Genomic DNA, 25,182 nt, shown 5'->3' with positions numbered 1-25,182 from the left:
CATTTTGTTACTCTTTGAGACCAAGCAAGTTGCTTCTCTCTAAGCCTGTTTCCTTCTCAGCAAAATGATAACAATAGCATTTACCTTATGAGATTGTTAAAAGGCTTAAATAAGATTATGCCTGCAAAATGTTAAGACAGCTCCGACACATTTTAAAGACTGAATTGGTATTAGTTGTATTAACAGAATTACATAAAATAAACCATTAACCCTGGCTTTATTTACCTTTGCTTTACTTGAAGTCTTTTCTTGATGCATATTTTCTTTATTTACTAGTGTTAAAATTTCTTTTGACAAATTAACAAGAATATCTGAGATGTGTATTATCAGTCAATTACATGAAAATGCAAATAAGATTAAATTCAATTATAAAATGTATGCAGCACTTTGAGTACTTACATATTTATTTATAAATTCATTATGCCCAGATGCTCACTCCTGTTCCTTGCAAAAGTGTGGCTGAACAGCATGAATGTTTATTGCTATCAGTATTTTTATCACAGTAAAATTATCAGGGGCTATTTTTACCATGTTGATACAATTTACATTTAACCTCTTAAACTTTTGTTATATGTAATGAGAAGTCAGATAGTAATGAAAATTTTTCAAGGGCTTAAACATTGTGGAGGGACCATTCCATTTAGTCTGAAGTAATAAAAGAAGATAAACCCTGGAATTTGGCTACAATTAACAATTTGGAAAGATATCCACTCTACTGGCAGCATTTCTGCAGCCCATTGTGGCCCAGATTCACTTTGCATTTTCTCCTATTAATTCTTTCTATTGAGATACATCACAAACTGTAAATTGGGATAGTAGTGGTTTCACTGGGTTTCTTTCATATTAGTGAAAAAAAGATTCTAATAATCTTTAGTGAGGAAGAGTCCCTTTATGGCACAAACATTTTTTCCTATTTTTGTACTAATTGCCTATTAAATCTTAAAAGTTGTCAGTGAAACAATATGTACTTTGGGGCCTGTAACCCATATTGTTATTTTGTGCCATACTGTGGTTTTCCTGTCAAATGGGTTTTGGTATTTATTTATTTTTAAGTATCACTAGTCATTTGTTAGGCTGCAGGGCTGATTAAAACCCAGACTCCCATAGAAGGCTTACAGATGTTGTAGAATTAGAGAAAATTAGCTTCAGGTCCAGCAGTGATTTTCTAAAAATGGTTCTGTTGATCTCACTGAAATCGAGGATTTCTTTGCTAAACTGCCAAGATACATAAATCTTCTATGAGAGCTGATTTTGTAACAGACATTGACACTTATGATCTAATTTTAGAAATCAAACTTCTAGCTGAAAACCACCAGACTCAAGGAGGATTAAAGATTATGTTGTTCTTCTCATGTATATTCTGTCCTGTACTGCACTGATGAGTTTGGAAGTTATTTTATACATCCAGAAGGCGTCCCATAAGTACAACCACTCCCCACTCACTCACACACACAAAATAGTTTATGGCATTCAACCCATTTATAGTCTCATATTTCTGCTCTCTGAAGTTTTAACTCAAGTAGAGAAATTAAAATAATACAGGTGAAAGAAACAATAGACAAATACTTAACCATATTGTGAAGCTGTAATTATTAATAAAGCATTCAGATGGACATTTTAACGTATTAAAAACACCATTTAACTTATTAAAAGAACCAAGGCACTTTACTTGGTTAAACAGGCATATTGGGGTTTCTGGTTTGTCAAAAACAAATCCTTAAATCCCCTGATACTCAGTCTTGTCAAAAACATAGTATATTTGGCTTTCCAAGAATTCTTTTCTCTATTTTTCCATCCTAATTTTAAGTGGAAATAGAACTTCATTTTAGTTATGTTTATTAGCGTAGATGATGAATTTTTGGTTTACTACCATGAATGATTTTTTGAAATTTTTATCCAGTTTGAGTGGATGCATAGTGACAGGGTCAAGAATGGAAATTAGTACTCTGGAGTTATGATGAGATACTAGGCACTTTAGGATGAAGTTGGTTTCTTTTTCACTCATCACCATGTGGAGGCTGATTCCTGTCATGAACACTATACAACTATCCTACTTGACAATTCTTCCTCCCACTGTACCAACTCATATAATAAAGAACAACTTCACATCCCAGATATTCCAGTGTATGTCTCCAACCTCCTATTCCATTCTTCTTCAACTTAGCTCTTGACTTCCAGCTGAGCTGTTCTCCTCAATCCCTCTACTCGACATCTATTCAAGTTTATCTTTTCTCAAGCCCTGATTCAAGCTCTCTCTGTCTTTTCCTCTGGTCTGTGTCCTATATGATCTCATTTGCTTATTTTGTCAGTCCCCCACTCTGCTTTTTGTAACAGAATCATTATCTAAGTTTCTGCGTATCTTGTTATCTCTACCACGCCCTGCATCAAGTGATTGGTACCATACTTTGTGTACAGGCTCCCAGCCAAAAATATTTTCAAAATTGAATTGAACGCAAATGTTTCTATAACCATAGTTCTTTGGATCCAGGTCTGCAAATTAATGTGGATGCTGTAATACTAAGCAATAGAAAACCCAAGGGTGTTAAGGTATTTGTCCAAAATTCTAATTTAAGCTTCTCTGAATTTTAACCCTCTGCTATTAAGACTAACAACATTGTCTGAAGACACTTGTTAGATGTCATCCCAGGAATCTTGTCTTACATGATTCCAAATCATTAGATTAATATAAAATGTCTGATGAGGTTTTGGAATATTTTCCCAGTGATCATGGTACCAATGACCCCTTAAAAGAGCTCTGTGTCCATCATATTGTGAACTTTATTACAAAGTAACCCAGGGTCAATCCTTCTTCTGTAGGCTCTGCTTTAAATCACCACCACATATTTTTAGTTTCTCTAGAACAAAAACTGCTATGGTTGACACATCATATAACAGTCTTTATGACCTATCTTTAAAGTGATAAAACAGATCCTATAATAGTTGCTTTTATATTTCTAAACTTCATTGATTTCAGAGATAAGAGGAAAAAAGATGTGAAAATTCCGTTAACAGTCTTTTCATGGAATCTGCTCTTTTACTTCCAAACTCTAACAATAAAAAGTGCAAGATGAATGGTATCTTGCCAAGTGTCGTTGCTATTTCTGTGCTTTGCGTGTGTGAATGTGTCAAGGAACATATCCAAAGAGTTATAAATTTCAGCTTTTTACTCAACTCTTATCCAGGAAAATTGCATAATATAAATGAAAACTATGTAGTTACATTTAAAAGGGCTTTTTGAAATACAACTGATTGCTAACATAATTAATTAGTGAGACTTTGTTTAGAGTGTGTGCTTGAAGTGTTTAACATCATAGAAACAGTACCTATTGATTCTTATTGATGTTTTGGAATTGAGATGCTCAATTGAAAATGTAACATTTATTGATAATCTTGGTTTTTTAAACCTAATGTTGGCTTCAGAAGAGGATCATAATGGATTCCTTGAAGGTGCATTACTGGCCCTGTCCTACTAAAATGCACCATTTTTTGATAAATGTTGACAGTGTTTAACTGTAGAAAATTAGTGATTCAGGAATTGCCCTTATGATAAATCCCCATTGTTCAGCATGTTCAGTTAACCAAATTGCAATTCAAAATAAATGTTAACTGAAGACAGTGTTAATCAGGGTCTTGCATGTAATTCATCTGTTAATGGGCTGCAATGTCTTGTGCAGTTTCTCCTTTTCTTCCCTTTGATATTTTCAATTTGAAACCTAGACTGATACATGTAATCATGCTCAGTCCATTCTCAAAACAACACTCGCCCCAAATTAAAGAGTAGCCGATAATGCTAAGAAAGAAAATGACGATTTAGTTTTCCTAGTATTTTTTCAGCCTGTAGCATTTATTCCTTATTCATCCAGCAAATATCCACACCTACTCCTTATGAAGCCCTGGGGAAACAGTAATGCACAAGATAAACCAGAATACAGATTCCATAGACCCTAGAGTTTTGCTGAATTTCTTGAATTCTTAGACAATGCACATTCAAGTTAAGGGCTTTTTAAATTACATTGCAAATTAGTACCTGAGAGGGCAAAGGAGGGGCAGGGCAAGGAGAGGTCAGTTGAGCCCCATATGAAATAGTTGCATTATATTGATGGAGGGCCGGTTAAATAAATATGTCTTTGAACACTCAATTACCCTCAGTATGGTAAGATTGTTTTAATGCCGAAGAGAAATTAATTTCACCCTTTGAGAGTATTCTTTATTCTTCAAACCATTTCATCCATATTAATGTGGGACTTAAGCCAAATTCTAAGGCTGTTTCATGTTAGAGGCCGTAGGCTTTGGTTTTTCCCTGTTACTGAGCACAAAGCAAGGTATATATATGACTTTCACATATTGATTAAGAGTTAGTTGGTTGGTTGAATTCCCTAAGGAAACTTGCTAAATCATTTCTGCTTCCTTCATTAATTTTCATTTTATCAAATCATGGTTGGTTGAATTTGTGGTTCTGTTCATCCTCATAGCCCCAGTAAGCACCCTTCAAATCCCTGGGGGATGAATGAATAAATAAAAGAAGAAATAATTCAAGAGTAAACAATGCATGTGATTCATTCAGTATCATTTTCAAGTTGTGGTGGCTAAATTTGTCTGGCTGCCTTGTGTGGGAATAAGGAAATTCAGATATGGGATTTACACAATGTATGTTTATTTCTTCTGTTATTTGGCTGAAAATAGACTAGCATTCAGGGTCTCAGTTTCCCCATATTTCTTTTTCTGCATTGTGTATGTTTATTGAGGATAGAAATTAATTAACTTTCTGTTGCCCTTTAGTAATCAACATTTAATGCAGTAGCCAGAATATAGAAGGTGTTCAATAAATCGATTATGGTATAAATGAAGAGAGAGGGCATTTTAAGTTGTGGTTAGGAAATCCAAAGTACCCTTAAATCCCATGGGATATAAAGTTGTGATGGAAGTAATACAACAAAATCCAAACATTGTTTTTGGAAAGTAAAAACGCATCACTATGGTAGAGATTTGCCAGAGCAATGGAAAAGCCATAGGGACAGAAGCCATAAACCCTGAGCTTCAGTTTGCCAAAACAAAGAGACTCTGGGGATTAAAAGAAGAAGAAAATAAAAGCCAGCAGTGCATTAAGTAAAAAATCAAACCCTTAGAGAAATAGAACTAAAGTGTACAAGCTTCTTGCTTTCCTATAAATGTCGCATCTTATCCCAAGTCATCTATACTTTTACATTTAGGAGATGTTTTAACCCCAGAGCATACTCAAAAGACTGCTATTTACAGAGATGTCTTAAAAATAAGAATTATTTTATTTTATTCCTGTCTTGTTTTTTGGAGAATTTCCAAAGTACCAATTTTGAATACTATCTGAGGATTAGGCATTCATGCTAGGTGTCTCTTCATTTAAGAATTTATATTAAAATACTGTACAAAAAATTGTTTGTGAAGTCTTGAGCCAATTGGGAATTTCCTACTAGCATGCTGCTGTGGAGTCTGCTTGTCCCTTATTCAAAAAGCAATATAGAAAATATAAACTTCAAATGCCTGAGGTTTAACGTTTTGTTCAGGTTTTATAGTAATGGACTGTTTATTTTTAATTGAAATGATTCAGTGGATGTAATGGCATAACATTTTAATGAAAAGAAAATTATTTTCCAAACTAAAAATTGTACTTGATAAAGTAATTACTAAAATGATTTCAAATTGAATATTTAAACTTCGAGGATGACATTAACACTCTTATCATTATGCTTTATTTTTATAATATCCTAAAGCATTTGATCTTTTGAGGTCATAATTAGAATACTTTATAAATGCACCATTATAAATGTGTAATATTTTAGTTATACTAAAAAACTTAAGAATATGATAAAAATTGAAGAAATGTAGTAGTGTTTTTAATTGCCAAGTTATAAATCTGAATCATAGAATGACTAGTACAATGCCTTGCAGATAAAAGATATGAAGAAACTATTTCTTGATTTGATGTAGAATATATCTGATATTTCATGTAATGCATGTACTTTATCAGTACACTACCTCAGCACAGCATGAGAACTCAGTACCAGGGTGCCTTGCAAGTCACGTAAGCACCACACGATCTTCCAATTGCTAGAAGCAACATCTATAAACATCCTTAATCAATCAAACTGAACTTGTGAAGGAAAAGCAAAGAAAGAAGAAGAGAACAAATATGAGTGAATATTAATATAAATACAATTGAAGTAATCTGGGTGTTTCATTTAACAATTTTACACAAAGAACCTATGCCCAGATTAAGCACAGATGGGAGAGTTACATTTGCTGTTCTCTTGGTCTTAGTTTATATGTGCCATTTGTAGAGTGAGATAAGCAATGATTCTAATGTCTAAGATATGTTTCTTTCATACATCTTGCCTCCTCGATATGAATTAGCTACTTCATATAGAGTTTAACTGAAGAAATCGCAGTGTGTCTAATGAGACTGAATGAGATCTCCTGAGGAGTAAATATTGATAAAGAAAAGGAAGATCAATGTAAAGACTCAAATTTAGGAATGTCAAATTTGGTCCAGCTTGGGCCTCATTTTAATTCTCATTGGACTTAAGCCAGTCTGTGTGTGTTAACATTTGAAGAAGAAAATATAATGAAATTTCTGGGATTCTTTTTCAAATATTATACCTAAAAGACAAGGAGTGATTTGGGGATCTGTAATCTTTTAGCTCTCTGGGAATGAAATCGCCCAATTACATGTTCTGTTGTTACTTTCAGTGTGTACTTTTTGTACATTTTTACAAAATACGTTATATATGTAACTATGAATCTGTTCAAAACTATCTTCAAGCAGATCACATTCAATGAAAAAATAGACAAAATAAGCAATATCTATTTGGTAAGATAAGTGCTATAATGAGGATTGTAAATATTCATGTTGGGCCTTCGAAGAATACAGGAGAAGGTCATTTAAGAACCTTGGCTGTTTGAAGAAGGTTTTTGAGAGGGAAGATAATTTAGCTGAGGATGTGTAGGAGCTTCTCTGGGAAGAGAAATGTGTTAAGGAATGTATGAATTGATGAAACATAGTGAATACTTGAAGAAATGTGGAGTAGCTCAGTGTGGTTCTGTGAAGGAAAGTGATGGGACCCTAGGCTAAAAAGTAGGCAGACAGAAGATTTTGAAGAGTCTTTGGTAATTTATTCCACCTCTTTGGAGGATTCTTTGGAAACCCAGACCAGAGGCAGAGATACCAATGATCAGATTATAGTAAGAGTCTACTGAGAAATGGTAAGGTCATTAAGCAAATAAGGCAAATATAGATCTGATTGAGCTTGGTGACCAATTAGATTTCAGTTAAGGTTATGCAAGATGGAGCAATCTGTTTCTGTCTTGGGCAGATGCTTTCATGATTGTTCTCAGAATGGTCATGACTGTTTGTACTGGTTGTACACTCCCCACTTATGTAAAGCTCAGTGACTGAATAGCTATAATCCAAACCACACTCACCTTACCAAGCCCTGCCCCCATGGAACTGTACAAAGTGCTTGCTACACAAACTAGTGGCTGTCCTAGAAGTAACCCATGTGTAATATAGGAGATGGAGGTTTGGTATAAAATTATGATCCTAAAATTTCAACTTATACCCACCTAAGAAGAGCATTCAATATATCATATCCCTGAAGCTAAGAAATGGTGGTAGTAGAGTCACTATTTGGTAAAGAGAGTATGATTATATCCTTCAAAATCAATTCTATGAATCAGCACCTTATAGAATATGCCCCAGTCAATTGCCTGACTTCCCCCAGGCATATAGAATGAAACCTAGTTCTCCTCTCTTGAGAGGAGCAGGGAATGACAACACAGCTTATATCACAAACTGCCTGAAAAGGAGCTGCTTTTCTCCAAGTCTTTATATCATTCTCTCTGGCAGGCCCTTCTGTTTGCCTTCAGCAAATCCTGGGAAATTGATTTCTGCTAATAGAATAAAAGCTCGCTGTTTGAGAGGAAAGGGCTGCTCCATGCATCAAAATCTTACTCTGATCCTGGGTCTCATATCTCTTCTCCTATTTATGGTCTGCTCATTGTCTGCTCTCGTAAATCCCCTCTTCCTTACCGTGCCAGGACGCAGGGCCTTTCTCTTGGCTTGCTGTGTAGGCCCTGACCCCAGTTCGCCTGCCTCAGGTGAGAGAGCACCTGTTTACCAACCAGAGCCTCATCTTTTAAACCTCACCTTTTGTGAATCCTCATTTCCCGCTGGCTGGAACCCAGGGAAAATCTGGATCAGGTATAATAGTCTAGGATTTGTTACAAAAATCTATGGAATCAAATACTCCTCTGTCAGGAAACAGAAATCAAATGGAAGTTACTAAACAGGGCTCAGGAATACAGACATCAGCATGTGGGAAATGAGGCAGTGGACCAGGGGCAGCTGCCAGGGGCTTAGACATGGACATGTGCTAAACCAAGCATCGGCAATGAGGAGACCACTCGGGAGAGCTCTGGAAACGAGCACACCCGGCCACGGTTGTGTCATCAGCTCACCCTTGCTTTTCGGGCCTGTTCATCTGTTATGATATTCACGTGTCATTCTTGCACTTTTTCCTTCTCTTCTGCATCCATTCAGATAGACAATCTAAGGAGACAGCAGTTGGCTGTTTGTGCTAGGAAATATAAATGGCCATTTTGAAAACGTGCCAGACAGTATCTGCTGCACATTTTCATTGTTACTGCTGCCATCTGTTCTTCAGTGCTGGGATGTCAATTTCCTGGCAAGCATCTCTCTAATTCTGAACTATTATCTTTCACCCCCTGCTAGAGATACTCAGTCACTGGAGTGGCTTTTTTAAGGAATGTTCTTTACCAAGTCAATGTTATGAATGTTTTTAAATGGAAGAATCTGGAACGTTTTTGTTATAATACATTTTATATCTATCTGAGCAAATATATTTCTTCATTGTTAATAATATTTTCCTCTTAAAAATAAAAATGTTTTATTTGTTGCATCCTTGTTACTTTAGCATATAATGTTTAATATAAGATAAACAGGACATATTTCTATTTTCAATCCTGTTCACAGCTGTGTAGCTATTGAGCTTTATCTGAGCTCTTTTATTTCTACATAATGTTTCCCTTCTCATTCAACCTTGAAATTATAGTAATTTGGACACTTCCATTCTTCTGAAAGAGATAGCTAATGCCAAAAGTATTTCAAGTGATAAAGGTTTTTAAGAGGGGAGACAATTTAGCTGAGGATTAGTAGTATGATTACAGGTGATTTAATCTGGGTGTGATTACAGGTCATTTAATTTGGGTGTGATTATAGATGATTTAAACTTTGTCTCATCTATTTCTGAATTGCTCAGTCTTCAACAATGAGCATGTATTGGTTTTTTAATCTATACAAGATATAAAAAGATACAAAATGTTCTTTAATGATTTTTTAGTTAATTTTCATATGTATTATATATTATATTTGCAACTTATTGCCAATAGTTTTTTTTTTAATAGACTCACTTATTTCACTCATAACAGCATCTTAAAAATGAACTTTGGCATAAACTAGCAAAACCATCATGAACATTTTTCTAAGAATGTGTTTAAACAAGTGAATTTTTAATAAGATTATTTTATGTCCTGTTATTTCAGCCCATGTAATAAAAAATAGATATTCCTTATCTGCCTCAGGTACCATTAAAACATAAAAATTTGCCTGACTACATAATTCATTTTAAACTAACATCATTCATAATGTTTAACCAAGTCTACCTAGTGCTCTCTTTTATAAAGAACAAGAGTTTTCATTGTTCGTTTGTCTACCGCTATCTGATAATAGAATAACCGTAATCTTCATTATTTGTTTTCTAGAGAAAAGAAAAGGGAATGAAAAGATCTGGAAAAAGAATTTATTGATTGCTTCCCTTACACAAAGCTCACACAATACTAATACTAGCCTCTATAAATATTTTATGAATGCACAGAGCATTTTATGCACACTAAATATAATGAAAATGGAAAGACTTTAGCCTTATGTTTACATGGATTGCTAGTTTATCAAGTATTATACAGTTAAGCTATGATATAGTAAATTCATCCTTGCTGCTCTTGATGTATGAAAATAGTAGTACTAAGTGCAAACAGAACAGGGGCTTAGAATTATGTTTTTAGTCCAGTTGGTGGTTTTTTTTCCTAAGAAATTCCTATTTCTTACCATTGTCTATAAGATCATCCAAGGACCGGGCCTGCCTACCTCTCCAGTCTCAGTGCTGACACATTTCTCCTTGCCCACTCTGCACAAGTCCCAGTGTTCTCTTTTCAGTTCCTTAAATATGCCAAGGTTTTTGTTGCTCCTAGATCTTTGCCCTTGCTATACCCTCTTCCTTTATTACTTTTTACTGCACTCCTTCCAGAGGTGGCTTCTCTGTACCTTTCTGTTGTGTACTTCATATCTATTTGATGTTATCTCATCAGAGACTGTTCTTTATTCACCCAAACTTACTAAGTCTCTCTTATTGGTTTTCCTCTCATCGCATCTCTTGGGGTTTTTACCATGATTTATAATTACATGTGTGTTTTCTTGTTAGAATGAATGAGTGAATAACAGATTAAGGCTGTAGTTTGTGACTATGTAGGACTAGATCATTGATTGGTTGATTCTACAAATATTAAGAACCTTTCGTGGGTCAGATCCCAAACTGGGCATTGAGACTACAAGAGAGAGAAGCCACTGTCCTTGACCTCAACCACTGTTCTGTGGCTGAAACAGCTCTGTGAGCAGATAAATTACAATACATGGAAGCACACTAGAAAAATCAAAGAAGTGGAGGAATTAATTATCCTTGGAAATCACGGAAGGATTCATCAAGGAAATAACATTTCAATTGGATTATAAACCAGTTACTCAATCTATAACGGATTAAACAATTGATGAGCTGTGACAGGCTGAAGCACCTTTAAAGACAGAAAAAAAAATATTAATACCTGCCATATAAATGTACATTTTATAGGTTGAAAGGAATTTAATATAATATCATTTTAGTATATTAATGTTTATATATAATGAGGGTTTTTTTTAACCAATTCAAAATTCTCTTTTAAAGACTTGTTCTTTTCTTCTTGGCAATAAAAGATTTTACTAAGGAAATGCTGAATAAATCTTTGTTGAAATATACTACATTGCTTTCTATCAATGGCCCTGAAATAAAACAGAATTTACACTTCAGTGGATTCAATGCTCAGACTTGACGGATTATGTATTATGTTCGCTGATAAAGAATGTATGGTGTAGGCCCAAGTAGTTTTGTGTTCATTTAGCTTTGAGGAGTTCATTGATTTAACATATTGCTACCAAAACCCAGACTTGGTAAGTTAGTTAATTCTCAGCATCTTTTTATTATTAAGTACAAAAGTCATTATGTCTAAATTTTTTTAAAAGAGATCTGTATGAATTATGAATATTATTTAAATTTCTGTAAACAATGGAAAACAAAGCTAACCTGGATGCGATAGGAAGTTTTTTTATTGGTTGCCTTCGTTTTGTTATGCAATTGTCATATCTGCTTTTCTCTCGACAATAAGAAACATATCCAGAAGGTTGTGACAAAATAGTCTCACAGATAGCTAAGGTTACTTTATTTTCCTTCTCATAAAGCAATTATTTTTAGTTTTAAGAAATAGTAGAATCCTTAGAACTCTTGTTATATATTATTATACTCTTTGCTAATTATAGGTTGGGAGAGAGCAGATTATTTTTCTCAATATGTGTATTTCATGAGAAATTGACATTGGACCTCTGCTACCTCACTTACACCTAAAGAATCCACATTTTATGATAGACAGTTGTGGAATAAAGGGGATTCCCTACTCTTATCTAAATGTCTGATTCTGCCTAAATACATCTAGCATAAAATCATACATATTTATTAAATGACCACAGGACTCAAGCATGTAAATGGGCACTTAAATTACATTTGTTTACCAATGACAAACTTGAGTCCAGAATTTGTGTTTAAGTTGGGTATAAAAATAGCGAATTTACTGAATAATTTTAAACTATTTGTATTCTCATAGTGCTTGTAAATGGAACCAGGGATGTATGGGCTTTAATTTAAAATTCAGAGTGGGGTGGAGTGAGGAATTAGGACCTGGCTTAAGGCTGATCTAAATCTGTGTGACAGCTGGAAGACTAATCATGACTGGGAGTTGCATCCAGGATTTCAAGCCCAGTATACAAAGGTTTATTCATGCCTGGACATCTAGAGTCCAATCAGGTAGAGTACTGTCAACATTAATATTAGGTGGGCAAGGGCCATTGTTGTCTGACAATATAAAGATGAATTGGTTAAATATGGAGTAGATTGGATGGTGTAATGGTAAAAGGAAAGCATACAGTGAGAAGATAGGAAGTACATCAATGGGGAATTTTAGATTTGGTGTCCAAGGAATGCTTCTCTAAGAAGGTGATCTATTAGCAAGGAGTTGAGTGAATGAGGCAGTGAGACATGCTGGTACCTCTGGGAGGAAGAATTTCAGGTTGTCAAAACACTACGGCACGCATCAAGTACTTGTTCCATAATTTTCTGATAGCAGTCACTTAAGAACACTCGGATTCTGGCAAATACTATAATATCCAGAATCATATTTTCTAAATAAGCAGGCATATGTAATTGAAACATTCAAAATGTGCAGAAACATTGTTTATATGAGTATTAGTCCAACTTTTAATAAAACAGACAAAAAGATACGCTGTTAACAGTTTAGTGCTGTGAAGGTGTTTTTATAGAAATCAGAAATAATGTCACCTTAGATGATGGCTTTCTCATGATTGTAGCTGAATTAGGTTTGGAGCTGAGCAAATCTAAAGGAATCAGTAGTAATCATATTCCTTTAGTAATGGATAAATTGAATAAACTGGTAAATTGAGATTGATGTCATTGTTAAATGCCTGAAGCATAGAGGGTAGTTGTTTACTGAAAGGAAATCTCAATGTTTTATGAGCACATGTATATGTAGGAGATTGGACCTGGCAATATGAAATGTCAAAGAGCCTGATATGAATACCTGCCATATGAAGTGCTACTACACCAAAAACAGAAGTCTGTTGCAAAAGTACCTGCAGACAAGACTAGTATTTTCCTCTGGGATCAGTTTTAAATCTGCAAAAATATTTTAACAATTATTTAATATTCCAGAGTTCCTCATCATAAAAAGAAGAAAAAATGACCCTAGTCTTTAAGGTTCGGAAGCAGGCTGCCTGTCCCACAGAAGAACATATAACACATTTGTTTTCAAGCAGGTCTGCTTCCAAGGGTGAATCCAGCAGTGAACACGGGGGTTAGAGCTACACATGTACTACCAGATAACTAAAATAGACCCCTGGCCCTGTGGAGTTGTTGAGCATTGACAATACAAACACTAAAACACATGGCCCAAATAATTTTCTTCTTAGAATAGTTAGTAATCTAGTGTACATCCAAATAGTAATTGGCCAACAGGTTAATTGGCTACATTTATGAAAATTTACAGACAGTAAAATTTGCTTTTTTGTTTTGTAGAGTTCTGAGTTTTGACATGTGCATTGAGTCTTATAACCAACACCACAATCAAGATTCTAAACAGTTCCATCACCCCAAAATATTCCCACGTCTTGTCCCTTTGTGGTCAAATCCTCCCCCACTCTTAGCCACCGGAAATCGCTGTTATGACCTGATCTCTATAGTTCTGTCTTTCCCAAAATGTCACATAAATGCAATCATGTAGTATGTAACCTTGTGAATCTGGGTTATTCCACTTAGTATAACACATTTAAATTTTATCTATTTTATTCATTTATCTTTTTCACTGCAAAGAAAAATGACTGCTGGGATGAAGTTGTTTTTTTTTTACTTGAATCTTTGTTCACATCTCTGATTATTTACTTAGAATAGATTCCTAGAAATGATTTTAGTAAAGCACATTTTGAATAAATTCAGGATAGCTGATATATTTTGCCAGACTATTCTAAACTTATTACAACAGTTTAGATTTATTAGTATTTAATAAATGTATCTGTCACATCAACCTTGGCAACATTGAGCAATAATATTTAAAATAATCTTTTCTGATTTTATGAAACAAAAATAGTATATCCTTATTAGCTTATTACTACGGTAGTTTAGTGACTAGACTACAGTGTCAGATTGATTTGATTCAAAACCTAGTTCCACTGTTTACTATGTGCAGAAATTTGGGTGAATTACTTAACCTCAGTTTCCTTATCATAAAGTGGGAATGATAATAGTGTCAATCTCACTGGGTCATTGTGAGGATTAACTGAGTTACTGTATAAAAATGCTCAAAATAGTATTAATTACTATTTATTTAGCGTGCATCTTTACTTATTAATGAAGTTAAATTTTGTTATGTGCTTTGTGATATTTGAAATTTTTCTTTTGTGAATTTTCTATTAATTTTCTCCATCCATTTTTCAGTCAACATGGTATTTTTCTTATTGGTTTGTTTGTGCTTCAGATGTTAAGACTTGTGAGCATTTCCTATCATGTGTTGGCAAACTTTTTCTGTGTTTTACCTTTTAACTTTAATCTCATGCTTTTAACATGTAGAAGAATCATTGTTTAAGTCGTCTGTTTCTTTATGGTCCTGTCCCTTGCTTTACATTTTGAATATTCTTCTTCATATACAAAACAGAAATGTATTTTTGCCAAATAGTCCTTTACATTTTTTTCATTCTGAAGTTGTTTGAGATTATTTTGGATTATGATATAAATCCAAATTTTATATATTCAACATTACAAATTTTATCAAAATAATGTTTACTAACTAATCTATCCCATTTTCCATTAGTTGTTATGTTTCCTGTATGATGCATTATCAATTGTTTCTTGAATTCTCTCTTGGACTTAACTCTTAGGAAAATGGTATTATCATAGAGGAAAAGTATATTTCTGGTAGTTATGAGAAAAAGGCTTGAATTTTTTTGATGCTTCAAAATATTTAAGTATGTAAAGCAAGTGGACATACAGATTTGAAGTGAAAAATATTAAAACTGCCTTTATTCACAAATGACTTTATTGTGCATAAAGAAAAAACAAATTAATTGATAAAAAAATAAAACTACTAGAACTAATTCATGAATTTAGCAAGTTCATGGTATACAAAGGCAAGATTCAAAAATCAATTGTGTTTTATAGAGTAGAAACAAAGAATTGGAAAATGAATTTTTAAATATACCCTTTACAGTAGCATCAAACTATAAAATATTTAGGAATTTAAAAAAAATAAAAGTATTCTATACTGAGAGCTACAAAACTTTGCTGAGAGATAATAAAGAAGACCAAAATACATAGAGAGCTACTTCTTGTTTGTATATTGACTCAATCTTATTAAAATACCAATATTTCTCAAATTGATTTATACATTCATTATAATCCCATTCAGAACACCAGCAGCCTTTATGTAGAAATTAACAAGATAATTCTAAAATTTAAATAGAAATGCAAATGACTAGTATAGCCAAAGCAACTTAAAAAAGGAGAACAAAACTGAAGGAGTGATACTATCCAATTCAAGACGTATTGCAAAGTTATATTACCCAAGAGAGTGTGATGTTGGCCAAAAGATACACATATATATCAATAGAACAGAACAGAAAATCTTTAAAAAGATCCAAACATATATGATCATTTAATTTTTTGCAAAGCGGCCAAGGTAATTAAATATGAGAAAGAATAGTCTTTTCAACAAATGGTGTTAGAAAAACCAGTTATCCATATGTAAAAAAAAAAAAAATGAACAATAACCTATACCTTATGTTGTATACAAAATTAACACAAAACATAAACTAGACCTAAATCTAAAAGCCAAAACTAATGTAGAATTCTGGAAGCAAACAAGAGAAAATCTTTGTGGTAGGCAATGATTTCCCAATAAGGAAAAAAATACATGAACTATATTTTTTTAAAAAATGAATCCTTTAACTTTATCAAAATTATAAACTTATGGTCTTTGAAAATCAGCATTAAAAATTAAAAGTCAAGCCACAGCCAGACTGAGAGGAAATATCCATAATACATGTATCTGACAAGAACTTGGATCAAAAATATGGAAAGAACTCTTACAACTCAACAATAAGGATACAGTGACCCCAAAAAAAGTAGGCAGAAGATTTGAACAGACACCAAAAATATTCTAATTCCTAATAACACCTGTGAAGATGCTCAATGCCATTAGTTATCAGAAAAATGGAATTCTCATACCTTGTTGGTGAGAGTACAAAATTGTATAACCACTTTGGAAAAGAGTTTTCAGTTTCTTACATACACTCATCATATAAACCAACAATTGCCTCCTAGGTATTTTCCCAAGAGAAAAATGAAAGCATATGTTCATGCAAAGACTTGTATGCAAATGTTCTTAGCTGCTTTATTCGTAGTATTTCAAAACTACAAAATGTCCAAATGTCTATCAACAAGCAGTGGATAAACAACTTGTGGTATATCCATATAATGGAACGCTACTCGGGAAAAAACTACTGAAAAATTCTTAGCTATTTTTGTTCTTTTGTACAAAATACAATAGCTGATTATTTGGCCTTAAAGTTGCCTGTGCAACTGCAAACTATTTGGAAAAGATATGTAGATTTGTAATTTATCAAGGTGTCATAGATTGTTGAAGGAAAAGTTCAGCAGAATGATAGATCTATAACTTGGAGGAGGTGCACAGTTGCCGTTTTATAATGAATATAGTTAAGAACTCAGCACATCTTATTAATAAAATTAAATGAAAAAATGAAGAATATTTTGATGAGATTTGAGACCTACTACTCAGAGCTAATTATGTCAGTAGATTATTTTTTTTCAGTAAAACATATTTTCTGTGAAGCTTTATCACCTTAAATGTACCATAATAAACTGGATTAATTTTTTCCTAGCTAGGGAGAGGTTTTGTATCTATGAAATCAAGATGAAAGTCACAGAATTTTAAGATTAGGAAAATAATGTTGCTATCAATCAAAATTTTTTCCTTCAAGACTGCTTAGAAAAGACATATGTTGAGCAAATATGTCTCAAAATCTGCATTTATTTTTTGATTCACACCAATATAGCATTGGATAGAAGCAGCATTTTTAAAGGTAAAAGTGTTCTATTCATTTAACTAACATGTATGAGCCATCTATTCATCAGTAGGGTTATAGTAATAAGTAAAAGGCGGTCCTTGATTTCAGGGAATTCATATAATGACCAAGAAGGTGGACAAGCAAAAGAGAAAAAAAAAAATTATAACGTGTTAAATGTTACAATATAGTGATTCACATAGTATTTCATCTTCTGCTCATTCCTTCCTCCTACAACATCTCTATCATGAAGAAATTCCTCAACTTTTGAAGAAGAGATAATGTCTCTCTCCTGCTACACACTTTGCATTCACCTCCATTACAGCACTTACCATTTTATATTATAACGATTTGTTTATATTGTTGTTCTTCCTGGTAAACACGGAAAGGAGCTATGGATTAGTCATCATTTGATGAACAAAATAAGATTCTCAGTAATGGATTTGATAGAAGAAGAAAGGGTATGGGCAGTGGAGATGTGAACAAAAGGAAAGCCATGATACATATAATTGAAAAGGGTTTTACAGAAGTAGAGACCACTTGACTTAGAATGGAGTTGGCGAGAGAAGAAAGATAATAACAGCTATGTTTAAAGGCTGAGGGTTTGAAAAGTACTATCAATAAGTTAGGGGAAAGAATTTTTAAAGGAAATGATGCAATCTAGGCAGAGTGAATTTAAGATGTTTATAGGACTTCTTGGAGATGCTGTCCCAAAGACATCAGGAAATGCAGACTAGTAGTCAGGAATGAAGTCTAGACTAGAGTTTTTGAGTAGCACTGAGAAATCACTTGAGGTTAGGAAAATTAAGTTGTGGAGATTCAATCATTAATATTAGTTGACTTTTTTGTCATTTTAAAAAAATGGAAATGGAAAAATATATGTTTTGATTATATATAATTACATAAAATATTATATAATAATAATATTGTTGTATAATTATATATAGGGTCAGGGCAAATATGGAAGACTATTAAGGAGAACTAGAGTGGAACACACTTTAAACCATCACTAAAGTAGTCTGTTTGCTCCAGAATCTTTGGATCCTGCATAATTTGGTAAAGAGATTAGTGGAATAAAAAATGCAGGAGGGTTGTTAAAAGGGGAAAATAGGAAGTAGTTACAAAACCGGATATAAAAATTAGGAATTGGTAGATTTTGAGTTGCTAAAAGTATGGAAGATTGTGGTCAAAAAGTGAGATTTCATTGTTTGAGAATTTATATTTAAAGTGGTTTGAGGAAATGGTAAAATGTAAGACATAAGAAATGATTCATTTAAGTGGTTCATTTGTTTCCCCAAACAACCTCGTGAGGTAGCAAAGTCAAAATGGCAAATTTAAGTACATATACTAAATATGCACATCTAAAAAAGTATCAAGTCCATGATCTTAATCCTGTGAATCCATCATTCTTTCCATTTCACTAGTCTAAATTTTGAAATTTCTTCTTCATGTCTAATAAATTATATTATTATATTTTAATTTTTCTACTGAGAGATAGAGACTCTATAACATTTTAAGATCTTTCAATTGTGCCATTTTAACCAAAAAAGGAATTATGTTCCTTTGAGACATTTGATGGTTTTAAACAATACTTAAGTGGTTGCTGTGATTCCAGTGTTAGTTGCTGAATTTAACTTTATATTCAATGACTGTAGGGTTTATATTGGTAGAAAGTGTTATTATAAATTTTCCCATCTATCATCTTTTACAGAGGAGGGTCCCTTTAAATATAATAATTAGAAACCTTTGTGTTTAAGTTTAGTCTTTGAAGACAGAATATATTGAGCAACATGTTCCTTAGAAATTCATGTAAGTATGAGATTACCTCAGTAATTGTCTTTATCTCAATAACGTGAGAATTTTATTCAACATTTATGTGTTAGACACTGCCTAAAGAGTAGAGATTCAAAGAAAAGTAATGCATTGCTCTGCACTTAGAAAACTAACAGGCTAATGGTCCATTTAGACCTTTTTATAGATTTATAAAATAATGTGCAAAATCTAGTCCTAGAGGTATGTACATGGGATTTTGGCAGTGTAGCAGAGGGCTACTTATTCCATTCTGAGAGCAGAGAATAGAAAAGGGCTTCCTAGAAGATACTATACTGAAACTGAGTCATAAATGGTAAATATGTGTAAGTGAGACAGAGAGGGTAGCTTGACCCAAGAGGTTGGAAATAATCTGATGACAATAGGAAGTGAATGCAGTTCCAAGTCAACATACAGAATGTGAAGAAGGGGGATACAAAAGTTTAAGCTGACAAAGTTGGCTTGGGGCAGATAATAACCGGCCTTGTGTATCTTTTTAAGAAGCTTGAAACTTGCTTTAGAACAGTGGTCTCTTAAGTGTATATATTTATATTTTTATCATTTATATGCATGTATTCTTGTGAGGAGACATTATATATATATATACTATAAAACATATAAAAATATGAAAAAATTTTAAGGATATAGTGAAGAACAAATAAGTAAATTTTTAAAAATTATTAACATATTGATTGGGGTTCTTAGTTTCAAACTACAGACTAGTTTGAAGAATTAAAACATTAAAGGAGGCTCCCTGGATTAAAGGTCTTAAGAAACATCTAGTACAAAGAGAACCAGATTTTATGCAGGCTCTTAGCCAACCACAGCACCAGGGCATCATTGCTACCCCCACTGGGCACTGCTGACACCGGAAGTAGAGGCCAGGTAGATACCAGAGCTGCCAGAGAAGAATCAGCTCTGCTACCACACTTGCCAGAAGATTGTTTCCCTCATTTTGCCTCTGTGAGTGCATATGCCTGAACTGCCTGCCATATCCAGTTGCATTTTCATTATTAATCTTTTCTTCAATGTGTAGATTATTTGCTGGAGGCTTTTGAAGCCTCTTGTCCATTTTGTGAGGCTTAGCTCTTATCTATTTCTAATATCTGCATTCAGTGTGTATGAATTCCTTTAACAGAGCACAAATAACCTGCAAAACATCACAATAGACTAAGAGCCAGCCGATAAATAGACACCTGAGATGCCCCCTTCTCGTTGTGCTTCTCCCACTGTCCTTCAGGGTCCTTGCTTACCCCTTCTTATGACTGCTGTATCTGACACGCTGACTGAGGGTGCCCATGTTAGTCTACACATGAATATTAATGAGGCCTATTTTATTTATTAATCTTTATATCAAAACAAAATATGCAGAATTCCAGATATGTTTCTCATACACCAGTGGACTGTCTTCCACACCCTGTTAGGCAGGTACATTCCATTTTGGAATCTGCTGCCTTGGCTAAGGTAAGTCTTTGGCAAAGAAAGAAGTTAAGCAGAGGAATGACTTAGCCAGATATGAATTTTTGATCATTAACAGGGTTTAGGAGATGAAATTGTATTGGGTAAGGCAAAGGGAGAAAGGCAGAAGTTATTACATATTGTCCAAGACTGAATTACAAGGGATGGAAGGAGAGATGCTATAACTGAAAAAATCTCAATATTCAAGAATGATTGGAAGCAGCCGCTAAGGTAGAAGGAAGAATGAAAAATTACTTTCTGGTTCTTGACTAAAGCAAAGGTTTTTTTGAGTCTTAGAATAAAGGATGAATTCTTACATGTTTTGTGACTCCTGGTTACTTATTCAGGAAAAAAAAATGTTAGCCATAATGTTATTCATTCTTGATATCATGCGATATTTGTAGCAGTTTTCATTCATTCCATGTACATTCTCCCAGAACACAGATCTGCTCTTGATGCTAATCTGTTGAAATACCTGATAAGATTATTCTGAGGTATGCACTCAATTCTTATAAATGTGGTGTTCCCAAGATGGCAAATGAATAATTTTTCATCATAAGATAGGAAAAAAAAAAGGGATTGTCTTTGCCTTTCTACTGCATGATAAATGTTGCATGGAAATGTAGCTGACGGGCATTGTGCCTCCTGTGCTTAGCTAATTGCTGCTGCGTGTCTTGCGTTTAGCTGGGATGACAGCAGTTCCGTGAGCAGTGGTCTCAGTGACACCCTTGACAACATCAGCACAGATGACCTGAACACGACATCCTCAGTCAGCTCGTACTCCAACATCACGGTCCCTTCGAGGAAGAATATGCAGGTGAGAATGTCCTCTTGTTTTGTTTCCAAGTGCTCGGCTCCTGCCAGGTTTTTTCTCCAAATTACTTAATGATAATTAAATCTGACATAATTGCATATTCTTAATAAGGCAGAGAAAACATGGAACATGGACTCAGTTGGCACCCTTGGATCTTGAAATGCGTTTATCTTAGGGTCCCTTACACCTGCAATACTCGGGAAGTGCCATGTGGACCAGAACCTGTTTTTAATCATCTAAATTAGCTTACATGTATTTTCTATTGATTACAGTATAGTCCAGAACAACCAACGTTGCCATATCTCTCTTTGTAATATTGAAAGATTTGTTTAAAAATCTAATCAGTGTTTTAGTAGTCTAATTTTGAGTAGGTTCTTGATTAATTTTATATTGATCTCTGAAAAAATTACTGGGTCTCTTGTGAGTGTTAAGTCAATAATGAATATTAAATAAAGTTTTATCTTGTCTTATGTTTCCTTGTTGTCTTTGACATAGACAATTCCTTCCTCTGGAGTTTTAATTAGGGGTTTCCTGCACACATTTAGTCTGACATTCTTTAGTATGTGCAAGTGAAAATTATGATATCTAAAATTAATGAAACTTGAGTGAAGACATAGATAGAAATAGAGGAATCTCTGGAATTCTTTAGAAATATAAATCAATGCTTATTTTTTCACAGTTGTCTGAGAGTAGATTCTGATTTCTTAATTAATAGATTTTCAGCATAAAGCTTTTCCGTAATATCTTCTTTATAGCTGAAGACAGATTCAGAGAAACGCTCCACCACAGATGAGACCTGGGATAGTACTGAGGAGCTGAAAAAAACAGAAGAGGACTTTGAGTGCCATGGGGATGATGGTGGCAAGTGGAAGGGTGTTTCCTCAGGGCTTCCAGAAGACCCTGAGAAGGCAGGGCAGAAAGCTTCGTTGTCTGTTTCACAGACAGGTTCTTGGAGAAGAGGCATGTCTGCCCAAGGAGGGTCACCCTCGAGGCGGAAGGCTGGAACAGGTGCACTCAAGACTCCTGGTAGGTTTGTCGTTTTGCAGCTGTTACGTAAAATTGTTTTAATATATTGTTTCCATTCAGTCTTTGTTCTTTTTAAAAAGAGCCTTCTTTTTAAAATGAGATTCTTCTCCTTCCAGGTAAAAAATTTTCCTCCTTAGATTTTACCTACTTTGTCATGTAAGCCCACATGAATGTAACAATTTAGGTATTCTGTAAAGGATACCCTCAAGATTTCTGATCATTGGGTGTCTTCTTATTTTGCCATAGTCATTTATGGTCATGTGGAAATAAAGTAAGACTGTTTAATGAATAATAAGGTTGCTTTTGTTCCAACTTCTTTGAAAGTTTGGAGTATTCATGTTAAGTATGCCACTGAGTTTTACTACACAATCTTAGAGGCAAAAGCAGTCAACCTAATCTAATGGGTTGGAATGCTAGAGATTTGAAACCAAGTTCATAAAATAAACTTTGTAAAAAAAAGCTTTATAAAAGAAGAGAGAGAGATCTGCCAAATGGCACTGTTTTTTTTTTTTTTTTGAAGACTGTCTCACTACCGCATAAATAGTGCCTAATTTTAAATAGTGCCACCTGAAGTACAGACATAACGTGACATTCCAAATATAATCATCTCACAGATATTCAAATGAATTTTTTGTAGCAGTTAGTTTGATAGGATTGGGTGCGATTCTTATAAAGTAAGAAAGTTGCAAGATATAGTATGTTAATAAATGACAAAAAATACATTTCCATTTTAGCTCCTTGATTTCTTATCGCATTTCCTCTGACAGCCACATTTTTGTAACTGCACACTCAGAATTTGCCTATTCAATTTAAATAAGCTTTTTAGAAGTGAGGTAATATAAAGAAGCATTCACATTTTACACAGTAGTTAAAGGAATTTTATTATGAAATTAAAATGTGCAGACATGTGTATTTGTGTGTTTCTCATTAATCAGGGAAAACTGATGATGCCAAAGCTTCTGAGAAAGGGAAAACTCCCCTGAAAGGGTCATCTCTTCAGAGGTCTCCTTCAGATGCAGGAAAAAGCAGTGGCGATGAGGGGAAAAAGCCCCCCTCAGGCATTGGAAGATCAACTGCCATCAGCTCATTTGGATTTAAGAAGCCAAGTGCAGTAGGGTCATCTACCATGATCACTTCCAGTGGAGCAACCATAACAAGTGGCTCAGCAACACTGGGTAAAATTCCCAAATCTGCCGCCATCGGTGGGAAGTCAAATGCTGGGAGAAAAACCAGTTTGGACGGTTCGCAGAATCAGGATGACGTTGTGCTGCACATTAGCTCAAAGAGCACACTACAATACCGCAGTTTGCCCCGCCCTTCAAAATCCAGTACCAGTGGCATTCCCGGCCGAGGGGGCCACAGATCCAGCACCAGCAGTATTGATTCTAATGTCAGCAGCAAATCAGCTGGTGCCACCACCTCGAAACTGAGGGAGCCAACTAAGATTGGGTCAGGGCGCTCCAGTCCCGTCACCACCAATCAGACAGACAAGGAAAAGGAAAAAGTCGCAGTCTCAGATTCAGAGAGTGTTTCTTTGTCAGGTTCCCCCAAATCCAGCCCCACCTCTGCTAATGCCTGTGGGACACAAGGCCTTAGGCAGCCAGGTTCCAAGTATCCTGATATTGCCTCACCTACATTTCGAAGGTAAGGATGCATAAAATGATGCTGGGAAAATACAAAAGGCTGTGTGTGTGTGTGTGTGTGTGTGTGTGTGTGTGTGTAATGGTATGTATGTCTCAGAATATTTTACTCAGTTTCTGAGGTACAGTGAGTTCTAAAAAACTGGTCATATAAATAGCTAACAAAAGATGGCACTCAGTTTGAAAAAATGGTCATACTTCCTGGTTTCACCGTCGTTTTGATTTTAGCTACACAAACAACATTTGTATGAGATGTAAAAGCAGATGACAAGACCCAGGGGTAGTAATAAAGCGTAATGTAATAGCTTGTAAAATTTGCATAGATTTCCATTCCACCTTTCCACAATTAAAACCAAACAAAGCCAAATAGGTCTTTATGACTATTGGTATTCATTTCCAGTGTTTATTACTTTACTGGCTATTAATGAGTTGATGATCATGAATGTAGCTGAAGTTATACTCTTGTTAACAGATTACATTGGACATATTTGTATAGTACCATATCTTGACTGTTAAAGAAAGTCAAAGTTAAGACTGAGAGAATTTGACAACTTTCAGAGATTTGGTATGGGATAAAAAATAAGACTGGATTAAGTTTTCCAGCCTTTCACCAGCTTTCTTTGACATGACTCTGATAAGCAGTATGACTACGTTTCTGCAGCACTATATTGGGTATTGATTATGTGAAGTTCCGCTCTGAGAGATCACTGTTTCTAAGTACCAATGTGTTTTAAATGGCAGGAAAATAGATACAGTTAGAGGCTTGGGACAAATAGCTAAACCTCTCTGGGTGTGTTTTCTCATCTGCAAAATGATAGAGTATGACCTCTAGTCCATTACATGTTAAATACCTTTTTAATGTTTGTGTTTATTCTACTGACTAAACCAAGAACCTTGGAAATAAAGGGCTTTTAAACATTTACTTTTACATTTCAGGCAATTTCAAATACATGATTGTTTGAAAGCCTATTTCTCAGTAGAAATATTAATCCAAAAGAACTGGCTTTTTGAAATGTTGATTTTGATTGGAAAAAATTAATTATGACTGATAGAGTAAGTATTTCCAATGCTGAAGTGAGAGCTCATAGTGCCCTCCAGTGGCCCATTACCTATGAAACAATTTCTCATATTCGTCATAAAATATTTCGCTATAGAAATATGGATTTCATTGCAACTTAATAGTAATCATTATGCCATTACTTCATATCACTTTATTTCCATATTTACATAAATTAATTATGTCATTTGCTTCATTTACAAAACTAAAATGTTTTCTTAAGGGGACTCCACCATTTAACTGAGCACCAACTACGCTTCACATCACTACTATAAATATATATTTGAATACCACTGGCAACTGACATAAAAACCCTTCGGTG

At 34.3% G+C, this 25,182-nt stretch overlaps 1 protein-coding gene across 4 annotated transcripts in view; it reads left to right on the top strand.

Annotated features, from left to right (window-relative positions):
* NAV3 (neuron navigator 3) overlaps window positions 1-25,182 on the top strand; it is an 855,568-nt gene that overhangs the window by 733,969 nt on the left and 96,417 nt on the right. For all 4 annotated transcript variants that reach the window (XM_037846473.1, XM_037846472.1, XM_037846475.1 and 1 more), the window contains 3 exons: window positions 21,008-21,140; window positions 21,893-22,163; window positions 23,099-23,807. In XM_037846473.1, coding sequence (XP_037702401.1) covers window positions 21,008-21,140; window positions 21,893-22,163; window positions 23,099-23,807 — 1,113 coding nt within the window. The remainder of the gene's footprint in view (window positions 1-21,007; window positions 21,141-21,892; window positions 22,164-23,098; window positions 23,808-25,182) is intronic.

The sequence above is a fragment of the Choloepus didactylus genome, chromosome 8 (genome assembly GCF_015220235.1).
Source record: "Choloepus didactylus isolate mChoDid1 chromosome 8, mChoDid1.pri, whole genome shotgun sequence".
NCBI lineage: Eukaryota > Metazoa > Chordata > Mammalia > Pilosa > Megalonychidae > Choloepus > Choloepus didactylus.
The sequence above is the reverse complement of the archived record's forward strand: the minus strand, read 5'-3'. Positions and strand labels throughout refer to the sequence as shown.